Source organism: Salmo salar, chromosome 02 (assembly GCF_965601325.2).
Source record: "Salmo salar chromosome 02, fSalSal1, whole genome shotgun sequence".
NCBI lineage: Eukaryota > Metazoa > Chordata > Actinopteri > Salmoniformes > Salmonidae > Salmo > Salmo salar.
In genome coordinates, this window is record NC_138292.1 from 50,338,387 (window position 1) to 50,361,085 (window position 22,699).

The window sequence follows — 22,699 nt, forward strand, 5'->3', positions numbered from 1 at the left end:
GCGACTTACAAAATGGTGCATTCACCTTATGATATCCAGTGGAACAACCACTTTACAATAGTGCATCTAAATCTTTTAAGGGGGGGGGGGGGGTTAGAAGGATTACTTTATCCTATCCTAGGTATTCCTTAAAGAGGTGGGGTTTCAGGTGTCTCCGGAAGGTGGTGATTGACTCCGCTGTCCTGGCGTCGTGAGGGAATTTGTTCCACCATTGGGGTGCCAGAGCAGCGAACAGTTTTGACTGGGCTGAGCGGGAACTGTGCTTCCTCAGAGGTAGGGGGGCCAGCAGGCCAGTGGTGGATGAACGCAGTGCCCTTGTTTGGGTGTAGGGCCTGATCAGAGCCTGAAGGTATGGAGGTGCCGTTCCCTTCACAGCTCCGTAGGCAATCACCATGGTCTTGTAGCGGATGCGAGCTTCAACTGGAAGCCAGTGGAGAGAGCGGAGGAGCGGGGTGACGTGAGAGAACTTGGGAAGGTTGAACACCAGACGGGCTGCGGCGTTCTGGATGAGTTGTAGGGGTTTAATGGCACAGGCAGGGAGCCCAGCCAACAGCGAGTTGCAGTAATCCAGACGGGAGATGACAAGTGCCTGGATTAGGACTTGCGCCGCTTCCTGTGTGAGGCAGGGTCGTACTCTGCGAATGTTGTAGAGCATGAACCTACAGGATCGGGTCACCGCCTTGATGTTAGTGGAGAACGACAGGGTGTTGTCCAGGATCACGCCAAGGTTCTTAGCACTCTGGGAGGAGGACACAAGGGAGTTGTCAACCGTGATGGCGAGATCATGGAACGGGCAGTCCTTCCCCGGGAGGAAGAGCAGCTCCGTCTTGCCGAGGTTCAGCTTGAGCTGGTGATCCGTCATCCACACTGATATGTCTGACAGACATGCAGAGATGCGATTCGCCGCCTGGTTATCAGAAGGGGGAAAGGAGAAGATTAATTGTGTGTCGTCTGCATAGCAATGATAGGAGAGACCATGTGAGGATATGACAGAGCCAAGTGACTTGGTGTATAGCGAGAATAGGAGAGGGCCTAGAACAGAGCCCTGGGGGACACCAGTGGTGAGAGCGCATGGTGCGGAGACAGATTCTCGCCACGCCACCTGGTAGGAGCGACCTGTCAGGTAGGACGCAATCCAAGCGTGGGCCGCGCCGGAGATGCCCAACTCGGAGAGGGTGGAGAGGAGGATTTGATGGTTCACAGTATCAAAGGCAGCAGATAGGTCTAGAAGGATGAGAGCAGAGGAGAGAGAGTTAGCTTTAGCAGTGCGGAGAGCCTCCGTGACACAGAGAAGAGCAGTCTCAGTTGAATGCCCAGTCTTGAAACCTGACTGATTAAGATCAAGAAGGTCATTCTGAGAGAGATAGCAGGAGAGCTGGCCAAGGACGGCACGTTCAAGAGTTTTGGAGAGAAAAGAAAGAAGGGATACTGGTCTGTAGTTGTTGACATCGGAAGGATCAAGTGTAGGTTTTTTCAGAAGGGGTGCAACTCTCGCTCTCTTGAAGACGGAAGGGACGTAGCCAGCGGTCAAGGATGAGTTGATGAGCGAGGTGAGGAAGGGGAGAAGGTCTCCGGAAATGGTCTGGAGAAGAGAGGAGGGGATAGGGTCAAGTGGGCAGGTTGTTGGGCGGCCGGCCGTCACAAGACGCGAGATTTCATCTGGAGAGAGAGAGAGGAGAAAGAGGTCAAAGCACAGGGTAGGGCAGTGTGAGCAGGACCAGCGGTGTCGTTTGACTTAGCAAACGAGGATCGGATATCGTCAACCTTCTTTTCAAAATGGTTGACGAAGTCATCCGCAGAGAGGGAGGAGGAGGGGGGGGGGGGGGGGAGGAGGATTCAGGAGGGAGGAGAAGGTAGCAAAGAGCTTCCTAGGGTTAGAGGCAGATGCTTGGAATTTAGAGTGGTAGAAAGTGGCTTTAGCAGCAGAGACAGAAGAGGAGAATGTAGAGAGGAGTGAGTGAAAGGATGCCAGGTCCGCAGGGAGGCGTGTTTTCCTCCATTTCCGCTCGGCTGCCCGGAGCCTTGTTCTGTGAGCTCGTAGTGAGTCGTCGAGCCACGGAGCAGGAGGGGAGGACCGAGCCGGCCTGGAGGATAGGGGACAGAGAAAATCAAAGGATGCAGAAAGGGAGGAGATGAGGGTTGAGGAGGCAGAATCAGGAGATAGGTTGGAGAAGGTTTGAGCAGAGGGAAGAGATGATAGGATGGAAGAGGAGAGAGAGCGAAGGTTGGGACGGCGCAATACCATCCGAGTAGGGGCAGAGTGAGAAGTGTTGGATGAGAGCAAGAGGGAAAAGGATACAAGGTAGTGGTCGGAGATTTGGAGGGGAGTTGCAATGAGATTAGTGGAAGAACAGCATCTAGTAAAGATGAGGTCAAGCGTATTGCCTGCCTTGTGAGTAGGGGGGGAAGGTGAGAGGGTGAGGTCAAAAGAGGAGAGGAGTGGAAAGAAGGAGGCAGAGAGGAATGAGTCAAAGGTAGACGTGGGGAGGTTAAAGTCACCCAGAACTGAGAGGTGAGCCATCCTCAGGAAAGGAACTTATCAAGGCGTCAAGCTCATTGATGAACTCTCCAAGGGAACCTGGAGGGCGATAAATGATAAGGATGTTAAGCTTGAAAGGGCTGGTAACTGTGACAGCATGGAATTCAAATGAGGAGATAGACAGATGGGTCAGGGGAGAAAGAGAGAATGTCCACTTGGGAGAGATGAGGATTCCAGTGCCACCACCCCGCTGGCTCGATGCTCTAGGGGTATGCGAGAACACATGGGCAGACGAAGAGAGAGCAGTAGGAGTAGCAGTGTTATCTGTGGTAATCCATGTTTCCGTCAGCGCCAGGAAGTCTAGGGACTGGAGGGTAGCATAGGCTGAGATGAACTCAGCCTTGTTGGCTGCAGACCGGCAGTTCCAGAGGCTGCCGGAGACCTGGAACTCCACGTGGGTCGCGCGCGCTGGGACCACCAGGTTAGAGTGGCAGCGGCCACGCGGTGTGAAGCGTTTGTATGGCCTGTGCAGAGAGGAGAGAACAGGGATAGACAGACACATAGTTGACAAGCTACAGAAGTGTTGTTTCTTGTATTATTGTCTCCTGTGTCTTTAGAGAACTGTTTCACTTTGATATCCTTTTTCTTCTGTCCTGATTTTCTTTCTTTTCTTCTGTTAACTAGATATTCTTTGTTGTTCTTCGTTAGCTAGCTAGCTTCTTCCAAAAGAGTCCCTAGCAACTGCTTAGCAACTGGTAAACAATTCAGCTTGCTAAGATAACTACAATTTTATGAAAAATAGTTATTTTTCAAAAGCCTAGTTTCTTTGTTTGTTGCTTGTTTTTTCTCCTATTCAGTCTTGCAGTTTTCTTTTGCTTTTTTCCGATGTACTTCACTCTAAAAACCATGTAAATTTCAATATTTGTAGGAGCTCATTTTTCAGCTGCTGCTGCTCAAATTGGAGTTCCGGAACATTATTATAACAGTATTGATAAAGATGCATGCAAGGGCCTATTTATCTATTGATGCTAGGGCTGGGCGATATGGCTAATAAATTATCACAAGATAATGAATGCCTGAACAAACCAAAGGCTTTAATGTTTCTTATTTGTCAGAAGTAGAACTCACAAATAACATTAACTCCACTTTTTTAAAAAGCTGTAAACCCTTAACCTGTTGGGTCTAGGGGGCAGCATTTGCACGTCTGGATAAAAAAAATTTACCCGATTTAATCTGGTTACTAATCCTACCCAGTAACTAGAATATGCATATACTTATTATATATGGATAGAAAACACTCTAAAGTTTCCAAAACTGTTTGAATGGTGTCTGTGAGTATAACAGAACTCATTTGGCAGGCAAAACCCTGAGACATTTTCTGACAGGAAGTGGATACCTGATGTGTTGTATTGACTTTAAACCTATCCCATTGAAAAACACAGGGGCTTAGGAATATTTTGGCAATTCCTATTGCTTCCACTAGATGTCACCAGCCTTTACAAAGTGTTTTGAGTCTTCTGGAGGGAGATCTGACCGAACAAGAGCCATGGAACGATGATGTCCCATTAGACACCTGGCGCGCGAGTTCATGTTGGGTACCCTCGTTCCAATACGTTATAAAAGAGTATGCATTCGTCCACCTTGAATATTATTGATGTTCTGGTTAAAAAAGGCCCTAATGATTTATGCTATACAACGTTTGACATGTTTGAACGAACGGAAATATATTTTTTCCCCTCGTTCATGACGAGAAGTCCGGCTGGCTTACATCATGTGCTAACGAGACGGAGATTTTTGGACATAAATGATGAGCTTTTTTGAACAAAACTACATTCGTTATGGACCTGTGATACCTGGAAGTGACATCTGATGAAGAGAATCAAAGGTAATGGATTATTTACATAGTATTTTCGATTTTAGATCTCCCCAACATGACGTCTAGTCTGTATCGCAACGCGTATTTTTCTGGGCGCAGTGCTCAGATTATTGCAAAGTGTGATTTCCCAGTAAGGTTATTTTTAAATCTGGCAAGTTGATTGCGTTCAAGAGATGTAAATCTATAATTCTTTAAATGACAATATAATATTTTACCAATGTTTTCTAATTTTAATTATTTAATTTGTTACGCTGACTTGACTGCCGGTTATTGGAGGGAAACGATTTCCTCAACATCAATGCCATAGTAAAACGCTGTTTTTGGATATAAATATGAACTTGATAGAACTAAAAATGCATGCATTGTCTAACATAATGTCCTAGGAGTGTCATCTGATGGAGATTGTAAAAGGTTAGTGCATCATTTTAGCTGGTTTTATGGTTTTGGTGACCCTGTCTTTGACTTGACAAAACATTACACACAACTCTTGTAAATGTACTGTCCTAACATACTCTAAATTTATGCTTTCGCCGTAAAACCTTTTTGAAATCGTAAAACGTGGTTAGATTAAGGAGATGTTTATCTTTCAAATGGTGTAAAATAGTTGTATTTTTGAAAAATTTGAATTTTGACATTTATTTGGATTCAAATTTGCCGCTCTTGAAATGCACCTGCTGTTGATGGAGTGCACCACGGGTGGCACGCTAGCGTCCCACCTAGCCCCAAGAGGTTAAGTCATGAGCAAGAAATACAATTTTTAAATAGTGCAAGTCAATATGCATTATAACTGTTAGGCTAAAAGCACATCACAGTTTATGTTGGGGTAGTTGTCTTAGAAGTTACAAGCAAGAAAGACAAGTCTGTCTACAGTTTCTGGCTTTAAAGCTGCCCTATGGAAGGTCACTATGTTGCCACCTGTGCTAAAAACACGCTCTGAGGGGGAGCTGGTCGCAGGAATGCACAGGTAGCGCTTTGCCAGGTGGCTGACTTTGGGGAAGTTTTTTTTGGGGGGGGGGGGGGGGGTGGATCTTCCACCAGTCCAGTGGATTGGTCTCACTGTCAGAATCAGGAGACTGAAGGTAGCAGCTGAGTTCCTTTTGTACCAGCTGGATTTCAATAAAATCTGGTGGTGGAGAATGGCTTTTTGGAAAAACTGCCCAGTGACTTTCTCTTTTTAGCTGTCAGTTGTGGTGAAGCAGAAGCAGCAGCAACTTCTCCATGTGCTGGGCTTTTCATGTCCCTTATTTACCATCTCTGAGACAGCTCTTGCTTTTATGTGGCCCAACTTCTCCACTTTGATGTAATGTGTTTTAAACTGACGAGGCTATGCCCAGGAGGTCATCTGTGGCTAGGTCATCATATTTCTCATTCAGCTCGTCCATGACTATCGTTTTGATGGTTTGGGTGAGCACTGTTTCACCATCATCAGGTTTCATGACTTCTGTATTGAACAGGTGTAGTACTGGCTTCAGGTAAGACACACTGACATAAGACTCGCCAGACAGAGCATCGGTGAATTCTAGGAGTGGGGTCAATGCCTGGTTGATGGACTCAAGAACATCTATATCAGTACAGGTGGGAGCTAAGTCCTGGGTCTTGTCACTGGACAAGACCTGTGAAATGGCTTTCTCCTGCTCCAGTACTCTTTGCATCATCTTTTGACGTGATCACCACCTGGTCGGCGACTCGGTCACCAACTTGTGCTGGGGTAGGTTGTTCTTTTTGAACTGCCAGGTCTCTTCTTTTTCCACCAATAGGAAATGGCACCTACCACTTTCTTACACACTCCAATTGCTCGATCCACCCATTTTGTCTCTACCCACTCTCTCTAATAGAAATCAAGAGATTTTAATAAAATGTTAATCGCAATAATCCCTTTAGTTATGTACAAATGTAATATTTTTTCATCAATTGATGGAAGAAAAAAAAAGGACATTTTAGTTTCATCTAACCAATTACTTCAATATACACAATTGACATGGTTACTTACCAATGGTCAAGTGCAGACAATGTCCAAAACATTGCAGTCGGTTCCATTTGTTGATTTGAGCAGCCTTCTCCACGGTCGCACCACTATCCATTGTAATGCAGACCTGTCTGTCTTGACTGAGTCCCCAGGAGGTGAGAGCATCAATGAGCCCCTCTGCTATAGCTTGAACTGTGTGGTCGTCGGGAAAGTATGATGTTTGAAGGCATTTATTTAGAAGATTCCACTCTGAGGCTAATATAAGGCTCTGACGTGTGACTAGACCACCAATCAGTGGTAGTAGTAGCAAAATATGTAAAATCTGTCTTGAGCTGTTCCTCAACTTTTTCCCTACACTCGGCGTAGAGAGAAATGTTTGCGGCCAGGGAGCACGTACCTGGGGTCAATTAAATTGATAAGCCTCTTGAAACCTTCCTTTTCGACTGTGCTAACTGGTAGCATGTCCTTAGCAATGCATAAAAGCATTTGTGATGTCTTTGTCTTTTCGATGTTTAATCGTAGGGCATAAACGCTGTCAGTGTTGACTGCTTCGGGCGAACATCCCTAGATTGGCTGGTGCTTGAGGGGCGTTTATCAATACCGTGGCGCAAACTCAAACTTCCTGCATATACCAAAGAGTGATTTTGCTTCAAAAGGTGAAAAGGGTTTGTCGAATTACCAGACTTGGTAGCCACCTGTCTACGGCACAATTTTCACCGAACGTTGCTCTGCTCTTTGTCGAACTTCAAAAAGCCAAACCACTTCCAAATAACTGAAACAGTTGGACCCTTTTTATCAATAATTTCTTCGTTGGAAGCTGCTCCTTCTCCATGGCTATCACTGCAACTGTTTTCGTGGTTAATAGTGGCTACTCAAGGTGCTAAGTGGCTTTTAGTGGGCGTATACCTCTCCACCCTTATATTGTCACTTCTCTATATGTTCCTGCTGTGTCAGAGATGAAATGGACTGCTGTACCTAATGATTCTATCGACATTATCGAAAATGTACCTAAATGTTTTTAGAACGTTATTGAGGGAAGTAATTACCTCCTAATTATTGACTTATCGCCCAGCCCTAATTGACGCCCAACTGATGACATCCCTATATCCATAGAAACATCAGTGTGCAAGCACTGTTCGCCATTAATGAATTCTACTCAGACAAGCGTCTCTCCGATGGGATTTTTCTTGATTAAGCAGTTAAAATAAATATATATATATATATATATATATATATATATATATATATATATATATATATATATATATATATATATATATATATTAGAATTTGCCTACTATTTCTAACATGTGTCTTAGCATTAAAATGGATGATTCATTTGTGCACTGACAATCACATTCTCTTTTTATTGCATTACTGTAAATGCACTTTAGCCCCTTACACTCCTGGAAATTGGCCTATATGGATAGGGCCACATTTTTAAATGTTTCTAACAGAAGAACTATAAAAAGCATATGCATGATGATGGTAGAAACAAAGAGAACACTGGAGATTATGGGGAAATAATCAGACCAAAGATGAGGACACAAGACTGAATCCAAACATTACACTGTTGGTTTTTTTGCATTTTACATTTACTGAACTTTTCACAGAATTTGTCAACAACAAAATCTAAAAATACTCTGGAACATTCAGTAACATAAGAATATTCACTGAAATGTTGGATTGGTGCAAGATAAGAAAAAATGATTACAAGGGTTTGAGTGAGAGGTCTAACTGTTGTCTAAGTGTCCACACCTCTCCAAACTGCACATTTCCTAAGTAATTTCAATGCACTTTTATGACTCAAGGAAAGAGCCTTGAACTATAAGGAGCTCTCCTAGCTTTGCCATTGAGGAACTGAGGCAAGCACACTTGTAGTTTTTTTGTTTTGAACAAAGCTCTGTCTCCCCACCATCATACAATTGCTGCTGTTCACATTTATATATCGCAATCTGGGTCAGGTGGGCGTAATCTGAAAGCTGATTCTATTGCCAACATGGCTAGCTACGTTATAAAATATGATCTTACAGTGTTAGGCTTTCAAAAGGCACTTCAGGGAAACCGATTTTGTAATTTTGGTGCGCATAGAATGGAGTCATGAGTGCGTTCAAGTGTGTGTTCCGTGTCTAATTTTCTTCACAATACAACAAACTCATTCTCTTCAGGGCGTAACGCATATCATCCTTGCAACTGTGAATCAAACATAGCAATCATAAACCTTGATAGTGTAAATTACATGTCTTCAAATATGGAAATGTGAAGTACATTTGGACTCACGGGTGTGTAGTTTGCTTGTATGATGAAGCGGTATTTATTATAACCCTCAACGTCTCATCTTTCAGAACACCGACTTGTCTCTATTTACAGCATTTCCTTCACTCAAACGACAAATGTGCAAAAGTAGCTCAATTAGCAGGAGGGTTGGGGGCATCTTGTTGTCGCGCACATGCTCAAGTTTATAACAGCTGTCAGTTAAAACCCATACAGAGCTGTGAAGCGGCGAACCTGAGCTCTGACGTCATGTATAGCATGTCACTCTACAGCCACTGCGTTCCAATTTAGGCACTTATCAATGACCCGTATACGGGATGACATGACTGAGGGTGGAAAGGGCTACATTAAGTTTGATTTGATGCCTGACGCTCTCTCATCCCTCTTCCCACTCCCCCAGGCCTACGAGCTCTCCACTCTAACGGGCACCCAGGTCCTCCTCCTGGTGGCCAGCGAGACAGGCCACGTCTACACGTTTGCCACACGCAAGCTCCAGCCCATGATTACCAGCGAGACGGGCAAGGCGCTCATCCAGACGTGCCTCAACTCGCCCGACTCGCCGCCCCGCAATGACCCGTCCACCGACCAGCGCATGAGCGCCACAGGCTTCGAGGAGACGGACCTCACCTACCAGGTGTCGGAGGGTGACGGCTGCACAGAGCACACCAAGGTGAGGTGGTTACAGTCTCCTGGGGTTAACGCAACCGATGGCTGCTTCAGAGCACCTGGGTTACCATGCATCGAGTTACCTAATGCTGTCTTATATGGTGATTTTAGCCTAGCAGTTGCATGGAGGTGTTTTTTCGAACGCATAGATCAACAAACATGTTGTCACACTTTTTTTGCATACTGTGCGTAATAATAATAATACTACTACTACTACTACTACTACTACTACTACTACTACTACTACTACTACTACTACTACAGTATGTGGAAGAAGTATTGTTGCTCTGTTCATTCTTTATCCTGTTGGGAAATTGGCACAGGCTTCAGAACCAAAGAGGGTGGCTAGGTTACTATGCAGTGCCGGAAAGAGAACCAGTGTAGAATGTCTTAACTTGTAGTAGCATTCGGCATCCCTTGAAAAGCAAAGGTGTTAGCGGTCTTAGACTTAAAGGCACTAGCCAGTGGTAGTTTCACCTCCTTATTCTGGTAAAAAAGTGTGTGTGGGAGAACAAACTTTCCAGCCAGAGAAACCTTTTGTAGCCACCATAAAAATGTATTCACACAACAACAACAAAAAACTGGATCAAAGTCATAGTACAACATCACAGGACATCATTTTGCTTAAACGGTTGACATCACTACATGGGTCCTTTAACCAAAGCTGACCGATGGGTTAGCTGGTACGTCTCCTTAGACTTCACTGTTATTCATGAGCAAATGAAAAACAAATAAATGCTTCGCAGTAGATTGAGAAAAATAATATTTGGCCTCTTTGTCCATATATGGGATGGTTTCCTCTAGTTTCTCTCTTGGCAGAGGGCTGATTGCATTCCATATAAGCTGCAGCTGTTTTCAGCGTTGGTTGGAGACCGTGATTTTCAAGGAAACGTGGTGAGCTCTATGTTAGGAGGTTCAGCGATGTACGCCAACCTGAGGCTAAATCTTTTGCTTGAGTAAATAAAAAGGGCCTTTGTTGGGCTAGTCTTGCACTTTATTGTCAACCACTTGTTGTCAGTTTCATCTCTCACCTGGCTTAATACAGAGGGGAATAAATGGTAGCTTCCTCAAATGGTCATGTTGCTGGCTAATTCACCAGGCACAGGCCTACACTTTCGCTTTGGAAATACAGCGTGAGCTACAAAAGTTCACATCAATATTTTTATTAATGGATGGCCCATTGACCCCCTTTTTAAAGCAGAGAAGCTTATGATAAGTGACAACAAATCATGTCATGATGCGCAGTTAGTTTAATGAAATGGAAACAAATTCTGTAGTGTTAATTATGAGTGGTGATGGCAAAGATTCTGGATTTTTCAGCTCATTAAGCTTCTTTACTCAACCAAAAGCCAGACTTGCTTTTGTTGGTGATGAACCACGGTACTACTTTGGCTCACAGGTGACGTGGTGGGAGGAATCCTCACTGCTCACCCTGTGGAGAGGAAGTTTCTATTTAAAAGGGTGTCTGTCTGACAAGTCACCTCGGTTGTGGTGGTGTGCAAAGCACTGATAGAAAGACGGAGTGCAGATGAGGAGGTAGAGCCGCATGCTGGTGCTAGTAAGTTATCAGGAACGCTGAAATACAGATGGACGGGGATGCTGTTCGGGAGCAGAAGTGGGCTGGGCTGGGGTTCTGGACTCAATCAAATCAGACCACAGCCAGACAGACACCCACAGTCAGTGTCATAACAAGAAACAGGCCATCCACCGCAAACTTAGTAGGGCATTAAACTCATAATCTAGTTTTTCATTGTTTGCTTACTAGTTTTGTCCCCTCTCTTTTGGAAGAGAGTCGTTCAGCAAATGTTTATGGAGGAGGAAATGGACTTATGCTCAGAGGGATAACTTGTTCAAATTGGCTAATGTAGATGTCCTCTAGAAAGGAAACCAAGTGCCCTAGACTAGAATGCACGATAATGAATGCAAGACACTGAATGCGGTTGGTTTATTTTCGCTTTATTGGCCGAGTGTCTGAGAGTTTTCGCTCCACCTTGTACTTGATTGATGTATTAAGGTCACTAATTAGTAAAGAACTCCCCTCACCTGGTTGTCTAGGTCTTTATTGAAAGGAAAAAACAAAAACCTACAGACACTCTGGCCTCCGTGGAATTAGTTTGATACCCCTGAGGTAGTTCCTCCCTGTGGGCCCACAAAAAGGCTAGGGTTAAAATGTCCCATTGTTGACAGTTTGATACTGGTTCATTTTACATGCTGTACCTTCAATTCGATACCGGTTCCAAATATGTGCGTGTGTGTGTGTGTGAGAGAATCATTGATAATTTAATTACGTTTCTGACTATATTCAATGGAAATAACTATCACCACTAACAAATGTGTTTTACATTTTATTTACATTTTTATAAGCGCTTCAAAGGTGCATTTTTAGCGCTGCTGGAACAAAGGTGCGGCTGAATGCAGCATTGCTGTCCTGCAGTTGAGTAGTAGCCAGCCAGCCTACTACCCAAATGTTTCTGTTCAAGTTTTCCCTTTGCAGTTTGTTTATTGACAAGCTTTAAACTAAGCCAAACTGTTACATCTTAGTAGAACTGCGGCACACATCTGTGCATTTTCTCTCCGCTGCGCTATAAACAGGACACACGTAAACAATGCAGGTGACGGTGAATACACCCAATGCAAGCTCAGAAAGTACATGACAACTATTAAAGTGGCACTCCAGTCTCCTTTTCATCTCATTTAACCTGTTGGGGATAGGGGGCAGTATTTGCACGGCCGGATAAAAAACGTACCCGATTTAATCTGGTTACTACTCCTGCCCAGTAACTAGAATATGCATATAATTGTTTGATTTGGATAGAAAACACCCTAAAGTTTCTAAAACTGTTTGAATGGTGTCTGTGAGTATAACAGAACTCATATGGCAGGCCAAAATCTGAGAAGATTCCAAACAGGAAGTGCCCTCTCTGACCATTTCTTGGCCTTCTTTGTCATCTCTATCCAAAACAAAGGATCTCTGCTGTAACGTGACATTTTCTAAGGCTCCCATAGGCTCTCAGAAGGCGCCAGAACGTTGAATCATGACTCTGCAGTTACTGGCTGAAAAACAGTAGCGCATTTGGTAAGTGGTCGATCTGAGAACAATGAGACGGGTGCGCGCGTGCACGTGAAGAGTCCATTTTCTTCTTTGAGTCTTTGAACGAGAACAACTTCTCCCGGTCGGAATATTATCGCTATTTTACGAGAAAAATCGCATTAAAAATGGATTTTAAACAGCGTTTGACATGCTTCGAAGTACGGTAATGGAATATTTTGAATTTTTTTGTCACGATACGCGCCGGGCGCGTCACCCTTCGTTACCCTTCGGATAGTGTCTTGAACGCACGAACAAAACGCCGCTATTTGGATTATTTGGAACCAAACCAATATTTGTTATTGAAGTAGAAGTCCTGGGAGTGCATTCTGACGAAGAACAGCAAAGGTAATCCAATTTTTCTTATAGTAAATCTGAGTTTGGTGAGTACCAAACTTGGTGGGTGTCAAAATAGCTAGCCTGTGATAGCTCGCCATCTACTCAGAATATTGCAAGATGTGCTTTCACCGAAAAGCTATTTTAAAATCGGACACCGCGATTGCATAAAGGAGTTCTGTATCTATAATTCTTAAAATAATTTGTTTTTTGTGAATGTTTTTTGTGAATGTTTATCGTGAGTAATTTAGTAAATTCACCGGAAGTGTTTGGTGGGAATGCTAGTCACATGCTAATGTAAAAAGCTGTTTTTTGATATAAATATGAACTTGATTGAACAAAACATGCATGTATTGTATAACATAATGTCCTAGGAGTGTCATCTGATGAAGATCATCAAAGGTTAGTGCTGCATTTAGCTGTGGTTTTGGTTTTTGTGACATTATATGCTAGCTTGAAAAATGGGTGTCTGATTATTTCTGGCTGGGTACTCTGCTGACATAATCTAATGTTTTGCTTTCGTTGTAAAGCCTTTTTGAAATCGGACAGTGTGGTTAGATTAACGAGAGTCTTGTCTTTAAAATGGTGTAAAATAGTCATATGTTTGAGAAATTGAAGTAATAGCATTTCTAAGGTATTTGAAAATCGCGCCACGGGATTACACTGGCTGTTGCGTAGGTGGGACGATTTCGTCCCACCTAGCCCAGAGAGGCTAGTGAGGCTTGACCGGACCGGGATATGTGTTGTGAAGCTAGCCACAATAAGGATTAGCCACAATAGTGGAATTTGCGATTTGCCTTCAATATAAAGGTATGTAATTGACAGTGATGCAAATGTATACAAATAGAATGCCATACTTTTATTTTGAAGGCTAACCACAAAGTCCAATATGTGGCTAATCCTTATTAGCTTAGCTTCACATAGATGGGTTCGACTGTCCTATAAATTAGGGTTATTTTAGATGACACCTAGCTATATAGTTAGCTAGCTAACAGATTGTTGTTTTATGTTTTTGGGGAAGAACATGGGGACATATGTAAATGCAAACAAAATAACTTTTTGGTGTGTGTGTGTAACCTTTTATTTAACTAGGCAAGTCAGTTAAGAACAAATTCTTATTTACAATGACGGCCTACCCCGGCCAAACCTGGACGACGCTGGGCCAATTGTGCATCGCCCTATTGGACTCCCAATCGCGGCCTGATGTGATACAGCCTGGATTCGAACCAGTGACTGTAGTGATGCCTCTTGCACTGAGATGCAGTGCCTTAGACCGTTGCGTGTGTGTGTGTGTGTGTGTGTGTGTTTAACTATTTAACTGTACTAGAATGTTTTTTGGGGGGTGGGGGGCAAGGAAAATATTGGGTATTGGCCAAAAATGTAATATCGGTGCATCACTACTAATTAGTAAGGAACTCCCCACCTGGTGGTCTAGGGCTTAATTGAAAGGAAAAAAACAAAAACCTGCAGACACTAGGGCCTCCATGGAATGAGTTTGATGCCCCTGATCTACACTACTGAACAAAAATATAAACGCAACATGCAACAATTTCAAAGATTTTACTGAGTTAGTTTATAGAAGGAAGTCGGTCAATTTAAATAAATTCATTAAGCCCTAATCTATAGATTTTACATGACTGCGCATAGTCCCCCCATAAAATAGCTTTATTACACAGAAATACTTTGAGAAATGCTCACCAACAGGTATGTAAACAAACTTGTGCCCAACATTTGACATAGACACTTTTTGTGCGTATGGAACATTTCTGGGCTCTTGTATTTCAGCCTCAGAAATTGCAGCCCAAAAAAATGCTTCAGAGTTCAAGTAACAGACACATTTCAATATCAACTGTTCAGAGGAGACTGCGTGAATCAGGCCTTCATGGTCAACTTTCTTGGGCCAAAAAACATGAGCAATGGATATTAGACCAGTGGAAATCTGTTCTTTTTGGTCTGAGTCCAAATTAGCGATTTTTGGTTCTAACCGCTGTCTTTGTTAGACGCAGAGTAGGTGAACGGATGATCTCTGCATGTGTGGTTCCCACCGTGACGCATGGAGGACAGGTGTGTGTGCCTTTCCAAATCATGTCCAATCAGTTGAATTTACTACAGGTGGACTCCAATCAAGTTGTAGAAACCTCTCAAGGATGATCAATGGAAACAGGATGCACCTGAGCTCAATTTTGAGTCTCATAGCAAAGGGTCTGAATACTTATGTAAATAAGGTATTTCTGTTTAAAAATAAATTAACATTTCTAAACCTGTTTTTGCTTTGTCGTTATGGGGCATTGTGTGTAGATTGAGGAAAAAGTTGAATTTAATCCATTAGAATAAGGCTGTAACGGAATAAAATTGGAAAAAGGGAAGGGGTCTGAATACTTTTTGAATGCAAGGTATATTTAATATATTTTCCTTTTATTATTTACTAACCCTACCACCCCTCCCCTAATTGGAGTAAACTAATGGACAACAATACTTAGGCTTCTACGTTCAGTTTATACATGCTATATCAATTTTACGGACAGTATATATATTTTTTACTTGACAATTGCTACCAAAGCAAGCGGATTTGATCTTGGCGAGCTACATGAGCATATTTAACTATTTTCTTTGGTAGTTTGCCAATTGAAGCGATTTCCCAGCATTGTTTGTTTAAAATGGAAAATTGTCTCATCTCGTCATCGCTGTCTCTCCCCTCCCATCCCCAGACTCAAATCTGCTTTGCTTGATTTTCATAAAGCTAGTTAGCACACCAGCTTGCTCACAAACTACTCCAGGAGTTGAAGCTTAGCCCTTTGATGGAATCCTTGACATGTATCAGCAACTTGTCAAATCTAAAAACACTCAGTGTGCTGACTGATGGACAGAGTGCATTATTTACCTGCAATGTTTCTCGGCATGAGAGAACGCAAATACATTTGGTTGGTACATCCCCTTATCTGTACATATTTGGCTATCAAATTATCTACATACCATAAGCTACATAAAGTAAAGAGTCTCTCCAAATGCACTGATAACATATCATTATCGTAAATATCTCTCCTGCTTTCTCCATTTCTCAGGACATGATGAAGCCGACGTTCACCATGGCCAATCTGCCTGCCAGTGTCAACACCCAACCCACGTCGTCGTCGTCGTCCTCTTCCTCCACCACCTCCTCCGTGGCCATGCACTTGCAGAACAGCATCCCTGCCACCTGCTGGCAGGTCTCGGCGGGCATCAATACTCACAGTGCCACCAGCAGTGCCAACGGCACGGTGCTGAAGACCTCGGCCACGTCAACGAGCGTCATGCTACCTGGAGGGTTCACCCTCATGTCCGGTGAGTGGGGGGGGGGGGTCCTGTTTTTTTAATTTCTCACTTTCTTTGCCTCATTTACCCCCTTTACCCACCTTATTGGCTTGATTTTCATCTGTGTTGCACCCAACTTCATTTACATCTATTCACCCCGCTGAATTGTTCCCTTGTTTCAGAATTGCCCTTTTTTTTTTTTTAAGAATATTGCACCCCAATAAAAAACAATCCTCTGGGGCTTTTTGGCTGTGTGTTTGCATGTGGTTTGTCTGTGTGAGTGTGTTTTGTTTGAGTCTGTGTTGTCTGTGGCTGTACATTTTTCTGTGTAACTGTCTGTATTTTGTCTGAGGCTTTGTTCTGTCTGTGTTTGAGTATTTTTTGTCAGTGATGCTGTGTTTTTTGTGGCTGTTTGTGTGGCTATGTCCGTTTACCCTCCATCTTTTCTTTTGTCTTTCTCGCTGTGTTGTGTGTTTTCTTGGTCTATTCACCGGTACCACTGCGTGAGACCTGTGCACTGCTAATCTTCTCTGCGCGTCCTCTAGGCGCAACGCTTCCCCCTGGCACACACACCATTCCACTCAGTCAGCTGCAGGCCTTCCAGGGCCCCTTGGCCCAGACCAGCATCACCACCGCAGGGCACACCCAGCAGGGCCAGCACACCACCCTGCTCCGCCTACCTGCAACTGTCTCGCTCACAGGTCAGGGGCTTCTTCACCCCGCCACGTCATGTTTTGGTTCCTTGCCCAGATACTTCCTGAGCATCAACTCTCCCTGAATTGCAAATCAACCCCTAGCTCCTACACTTTTCGCAAGCAATATGGCAACAATTCTGACTTAATGAAAAACATTTTTTTATCTGCACAACAAATAATCTTCAATTTTATTTTTTTTAGACGATTCTGCCTTACCTATCAGAGGGCATGATGGAGCTACCACTATTTTGTTACATGCATCCCATCTTCTCCGATCAACCAAGGGGTTGATTTGGGATATAGGGTCTGTCTCCTTCTGTCTGCATGCATTTCTCACTCTGTTGAAGTTTGTGTCGAGTGTCTCCAAATTGAGCCCAGTTTGTTTGCATCTAGGATCCCAGTCATTTCTCTGTAGCTATCTCCCAATATCTCTATGCCTGTCTGTTAGTGTCCTTTTCGAGGTTTGTCTTTACCTCACTGTCTCTCTATTAGAGGTCGACCGATTAATCGGAATGGCCGATTACTTAGGGCCAATTTCACGTTTTCATAACAATCGGCATTTTTGGACACCGACAATGGCCAATTACATTGCACTCCACGAGGAGACTGCGTTGCAGGTTGACTACCTGTTACGTGAGTGCAGCAAGGAGCCAAGGTAAGTTGCTAGCTAGCATTAAACGTATCTTATAAAAAAACAATCACTTCACATAATCACTAGTTAACTACACATGGTTGATGATATTACTAGTTTATCTAGCTTGTCCTGCGTTGCATATAATCGATTCGGTGCCTGTTAATTTATCATCGAATCACATCCTACTTTGCCAAACGGGTGATGATTAACAAGCGCATTCGTGAAAAAAGCACTGTCGTTGCACCAATGTGTACCTAACCTTAAACAGCAATGCCTTTCTTAAAATCAATACACAAGTACATATTTTTAAACCTGCATATTTAGTTAATATCGCTTGCTAACATGACTTTCTTTTAATTACGGAAATTGTGTCACTTCTCTTGCGTTCTGTGCAAGCAGAGTCAGGGTATATGCAGCCGTTTGGGCCGCCTGGCTCGTTGCAAACTGTGAAGACTATTTCTTCCTAACAAAGACCGTAATTAATTTGCCAGAATTGTACATAATTATGACATAACATTGAAGGTTGTGCAATGTAACAGCAATATTTAGACTTAGGGATGCCACCCATTAGATAAAATACGGAACGGTTCCGTATTTCACTGAAAGAAAAAACGTTTTGTTTTCGAAATGATAGTTTCCGGATTTGACCGTATTAATGACCTAAGTATTTCTGTGTTTTATTATATTATAATTAAGTCTATGATTTGATAGAGCAGTCTGACTGGGCGGTGGTAGGCAGCAGCAGGCTCGTAAGCATTCATTCAAACAGCACTTTCCTGCATTTGCCAGCAGCTCTTCGCTGTGCTTCAAGCATTGAGCTGTTTATGACGTCAAGCCTATCAACTCCCGAGATTAGGCTGGCAATACTATAATGCCTATAAGAACATCCAATAGTCAAAGGTATATGAAATACAAATGGTACACTGCTCAAAAAAATAAAGGGAACACTTAAACAACACAATGTAACTCCAAGTCAATCACACTTCTGTGAAATCAAACTGTCCACTTAGGAAGCAACACTGATCGACAATACATTTCACATGCTGTTGTGCAAATGGAATAGACAACAGGTGGAAATTATAGGCAATTAGCAAGACACCCCCAATAAAGGAGTGATTCTGCAGGTGGTAACCACAGACCACTTCTCAGTTCCTATGCTTCCTGGCTGATGTTTTGGTCACTTTTGAATGCTGGCGGTGCTTTCACTCTAGTGGTAGCATGAGACGGAGTCCACAACCCACACAAGTGGCTCAGATAGTGCAGCTCATCCAGGATGGCACATCAATGCGAGCTGTGGCAAGAAGGTTTGCTGTGTCTGTCAGCGTAGTGTCCAGAGCATGGAGGCGCTACCAGGAGACAGGCCAGTACATCAGGAGACTTGGAGGAGGCCGTAGGAGGGCAACAACCCAGCAGCAGGACCGCTACCTCCGCCTTTGTGCAAGGAGGAGCAGGAGAAGCACTGCCAGAGCCCTGCAAAATGACCACCAGCAGGCCACAAATGTGCATGTGTCTGCTCAAACGGTCAGAAACAGACTCCATGAGGGTGGTATGAGGGCCCGACGTCCACAGGTGGGGGTTGTGCTTACAGCCCAACACCGTGCAGGACATTTGGCATTTGCCAGAGAACACCAAGATTGGCAAATTCACCACTGGCGCCCTGTGCTCTTCACAGATGAAAGCAGGTTCACACTGAGCGCGTGACAGACGTGACAGAGTCTGGAGACGCCGTGGAGAATGTTCTGCTGCCTGCAACATCCTCCAGCATGACCGGTTTGGCGGTGGGTCAGTCATGGTGTAGGGTGGCATTTCTTTGGGGGGCCGCACAGCCCTCCATGTACTCGCCAGAGGTAGCCTGACTGCCATTAGGTACCGAGATGAGATCCTCAGACCCCTTGTGAGACCATATGCTGGTGCGGTTGGCCCTGGGTTCCTCGTAATGCAAGACAATGCTAGACCTCATGTGGCTGGAGTGTGTCAGCAGTTCCTGCAAGAGGAAGGCATTGATGCTATGGACTGGCCCGCCCGTTCCCCAGACCTGAATCCAATTGAGCACATCTGGGACATCATGTCTCGCTCCATCCACCAACGCCACATTGCACCACAGACTGTCCAGGAGTTGGCGGATGCTTTAGTCCAGGTCTGGGAGGAGATCCCTCAGGAGACCATTCGCCACCTCATCAGGAGCATGCCCAGGCATTGTAGGGAGGTCATACAGGCACGTGGAGGCCACACACAGTACTGAGCCTCATTTTGACTTGTTTTAAGGACATTACATCAAAGTTGGATCAGCCTGTAGTGTGGTTTTCCACTTTAATTTTGAGTGTGACTCCAAATCCAGACCTCAATGGGTTGATAAATTGGATTTCCATAGATTATTTTTGTGTGATTTTGTTGTCAGCACATTCAACTATGTAAAGAAAAAAGTATTTAATAAGATTATTTCTTTCATTTAGATCTAGGATGTGTTGTTTAAGTGTTCCCTTTATTTTTTTGAGCAGTATATTAAGAGAGAAATAGTCCTATAATTCCTATAATAACTACAACCTAAAACTTCTTACCTGGGAATATTGAAGACTCATGTTAAAAGGAACCACCAGCTTTCTCATGTTCTGAGCAAGGAACGTAAACGTTAGCTTTTTTACATGGCAAATATTGCACTTTTACTTTCTTCTCCAACACTTTGTTTTTACATTATTTAAACCAAATTGAACGTGTTTCATTATTTATTTGAGAGTAAATTGATTTTATTCATGTATTATATTAAGTTAAAATAAGTGTTCGTTCAGTATTGTTGTAATTGTCATTATTACAAATGTGTATATATAAAAATCGGCCGACTACTCGGTATCGGCTTTTTTTGGTCCTCCAATAAATCGCTGTTGAAAAATCATAATCGGTCGACCTCTACTCTCTATGCATCTCAGTCTCTCTCTTAATGTTTGTTTGAGCCTGGGCTTTAGTCTCTCTTTACATTGTGATAAAGGCAAAAATACTAACATTTACAATGCAGTGAGAAAGCATGTTTGAATTAACTCCTTATGAGGTTTAAATATGGTGCTCTGCTTGCAAGCAGTCACAGGAGAGGGCTCATTTGTTGACGGGACAAAGGGAGGCAATGAGGATTGATAATAAGGACTCATGGAAGGGTAAACAGGAGCTATATTTTAGGGACAAGGAGCGGGAGGAGTAGCTAAGTCAGTGTGTAGATAGGGACAGGAATATAGGAAAGAGGATATTTTAGTCTGTTCAAGTTATTTTGGAGCAGGGCTAGAAGTAAGCCCCAGAGTTTTATCAGTTGTCTTAGCGGACAGAAAAAAGCGTGAGTTGAAAGAAAGTTCCACACTTCTGTCCAATGTACCCTCATTTATTTTTTTCTGCACTTGAATGTAATGTTGTGAAAATTCTGTGCAACTTCCAGCACGTGTTTACTGTGAACACTGAGGCTGTAGTCACTTTAAGTTAGTTTTAACAGGGGCCAAGTAGGAGACTGGCTATTTGATCATAATGTAGGCCTACAAGTGTGGCCTACCATCAAAAACAATGGAGAAAATGCATCCATAAGAATAAACACAGAAATAGCTGTTCTATCATTCAGCCTACAGTAGCTGCCAATGTGTAATGTACAATGTAATTCTACATTCCTTGAGATTTTGGGAGGGAAAAACATGCAGTTTGACATTTAACCTGCTTATCCACTTGTCCTTCAGATAAGGTGACTGAAAATGTTGTGGTGTTTGATCCAATAAACCACTTTACAAAATAAAATGCATTATCAATCCCATACCATTTATTACAGAGAATCAGACAAATTACACACATGGCTACATGCAGCTCTCGCTTTGATCTCAAAACAAGCACATCTACTCACGCTGTAAACACAGTCCAATTCAAAGTAAACTGCACAGATCCATATACTGTAAGGCAATGGTCTATTTGCATCTAGGCCTACTGCAGCTCAGATTGGTTATGCCGCACCGGTCTGTGTGGAGTATGGGCTGAGTCATGTGTCAATAGAATAGAATCCTATGACGATGCGTTCTGCCTACAACAAAATCTCTTGCATAGTTTGTTTTGTTTCTGTATATTGCATGAAAAGCGGCTAATATTGCTTTGACTCAATCACAATCGCCACAGTAAAAGGAAACCATTGATAGTGTTAACTAACAGGGAAAACTCTAGAAAGTTGAGTGACGTTTAATCTGGTGCTTCTCTCAGTGGGCTGATATTTCTTCTGCGCGGCAGTCCCGGGGCTACTGCGCAGACACGCGCAGCTTAGAGGGAACATTGCTTGTGTCCGTTTTCTCACTTGGTCTTCATCTTCATGAACTGTCGTGAAAGTAGGCTAACAATGGGGAAATTCTTTAAAATTGTCAGTAGTAATAGCCCAAGTACTTAATTTGTAAAATCACAACTGCTGAAAAAGGAACACCTTTTGTGTTAAAATAGCATATCTGACAGCTGTATAGATGGGGATTCTGTGTTACTTTTCTGTAGGTCAGTTAACCCTTGCTCAGCCACTTAACTGGTACACACCACTTCACTAACCCATTCATATTTACCACCCAACTCTAGTTATGTACCTATCAGAGGTAACATGCAAACTTGGCCTCCAATGAGTGTGCAAAAATAGTTGAATGGAAAATTAATATTCTCACTCTAGGTGTGTGTGCGTCTTTCTTAGGTGGAGGGATGGGCCAGCAGCTGCAGGCCATTCAAGTTCACCCCAGCAGCCAGCAGAGCTCTGTGAGCCACAGTGACCTCTCCCACATCACAAGCAACTCCACAGGTAAACAACAACAACCATACACTCTCACAGCAGCCTGTCTGCTTATGAGCCCATTTGACTATAATGCCAATGTGATTTGAGGGTGGTAAACAGCAATGCGATAATATTATTAGTGTTATGAGGGGGGGGGGGGGGGGGGGTTAATGTTAAGTGTTAAATTGCTATATGATGACTAGTAGGCTTTTTACCCCACTCTCAAACGCGACAAGCAGCAGTCTGTTTACAAGTTGATCTAATAATGAAATGGGCTTCTTGATGGACCCAATCCCAAGGAGGAGGGTCTGGAATGACTGGTGTAGCAGAGCAGTAGCCCCATCTAGAGGGCAAATGGAGAGACTGACATGAGTGCTACTCCTCAGTGGCAAGTGACATGGACCTCTAGGCTCTAGCTCTTCCTCACTAGGCATTCCTATAGATCTGAAAGGACTGGACAGGTATTAACAATATGGCAATTGCTGCTCCTTGCCTTCTCATAGGCAGAGACACTGTATACACTCGCATTATCTGCTGACCAATAAAATTTGATTTGATTTGAGATGGTCTTGTCTCCGCCCTAACAATGGGAGTCGTCCCAATGGCGGGAAGGCAGGCGGTCTGCTTACAGTTTG

At 43.4% G+C, this 22,699-nt stretch overlaps 1 protein-coding gene across 3 annotated transcripts in view; it reads left to right on the forward strand.

Moving 5' to 3' along the window:
• LOC106584839 (serum response factor) overlaps positions 1-22,699 on the forward strand; it is a 33,392-nt gene that overhangs the window by 6,234 nt on the left and 4,459 nt on the right. For 2 of the 3 annotated variants that reach the window (XM_014170457.3, XM_014170443.3), the window contains exons 2-5: positions 8,996-9,265; positions 15,748-16,006; positions 16,522-16,677; positions 21,987-22,091. In XM_014170457.3, the coding sequence (XP_014025932.1) occupies positions 8,996-9,265; positions 15,748-16,006; positions 16,522-16,677; positions 21,987-22,091 (790 nt within the window). The remainder of the gene's footprint in view (positions 1-8,995; positions 9,266-15,747; positions 16,007-16,521; positions 16,678-21,986; positions 22,092-22,699) is intronic. The other variant, XM_014170449.3, reaches the window with a different exon arrangement.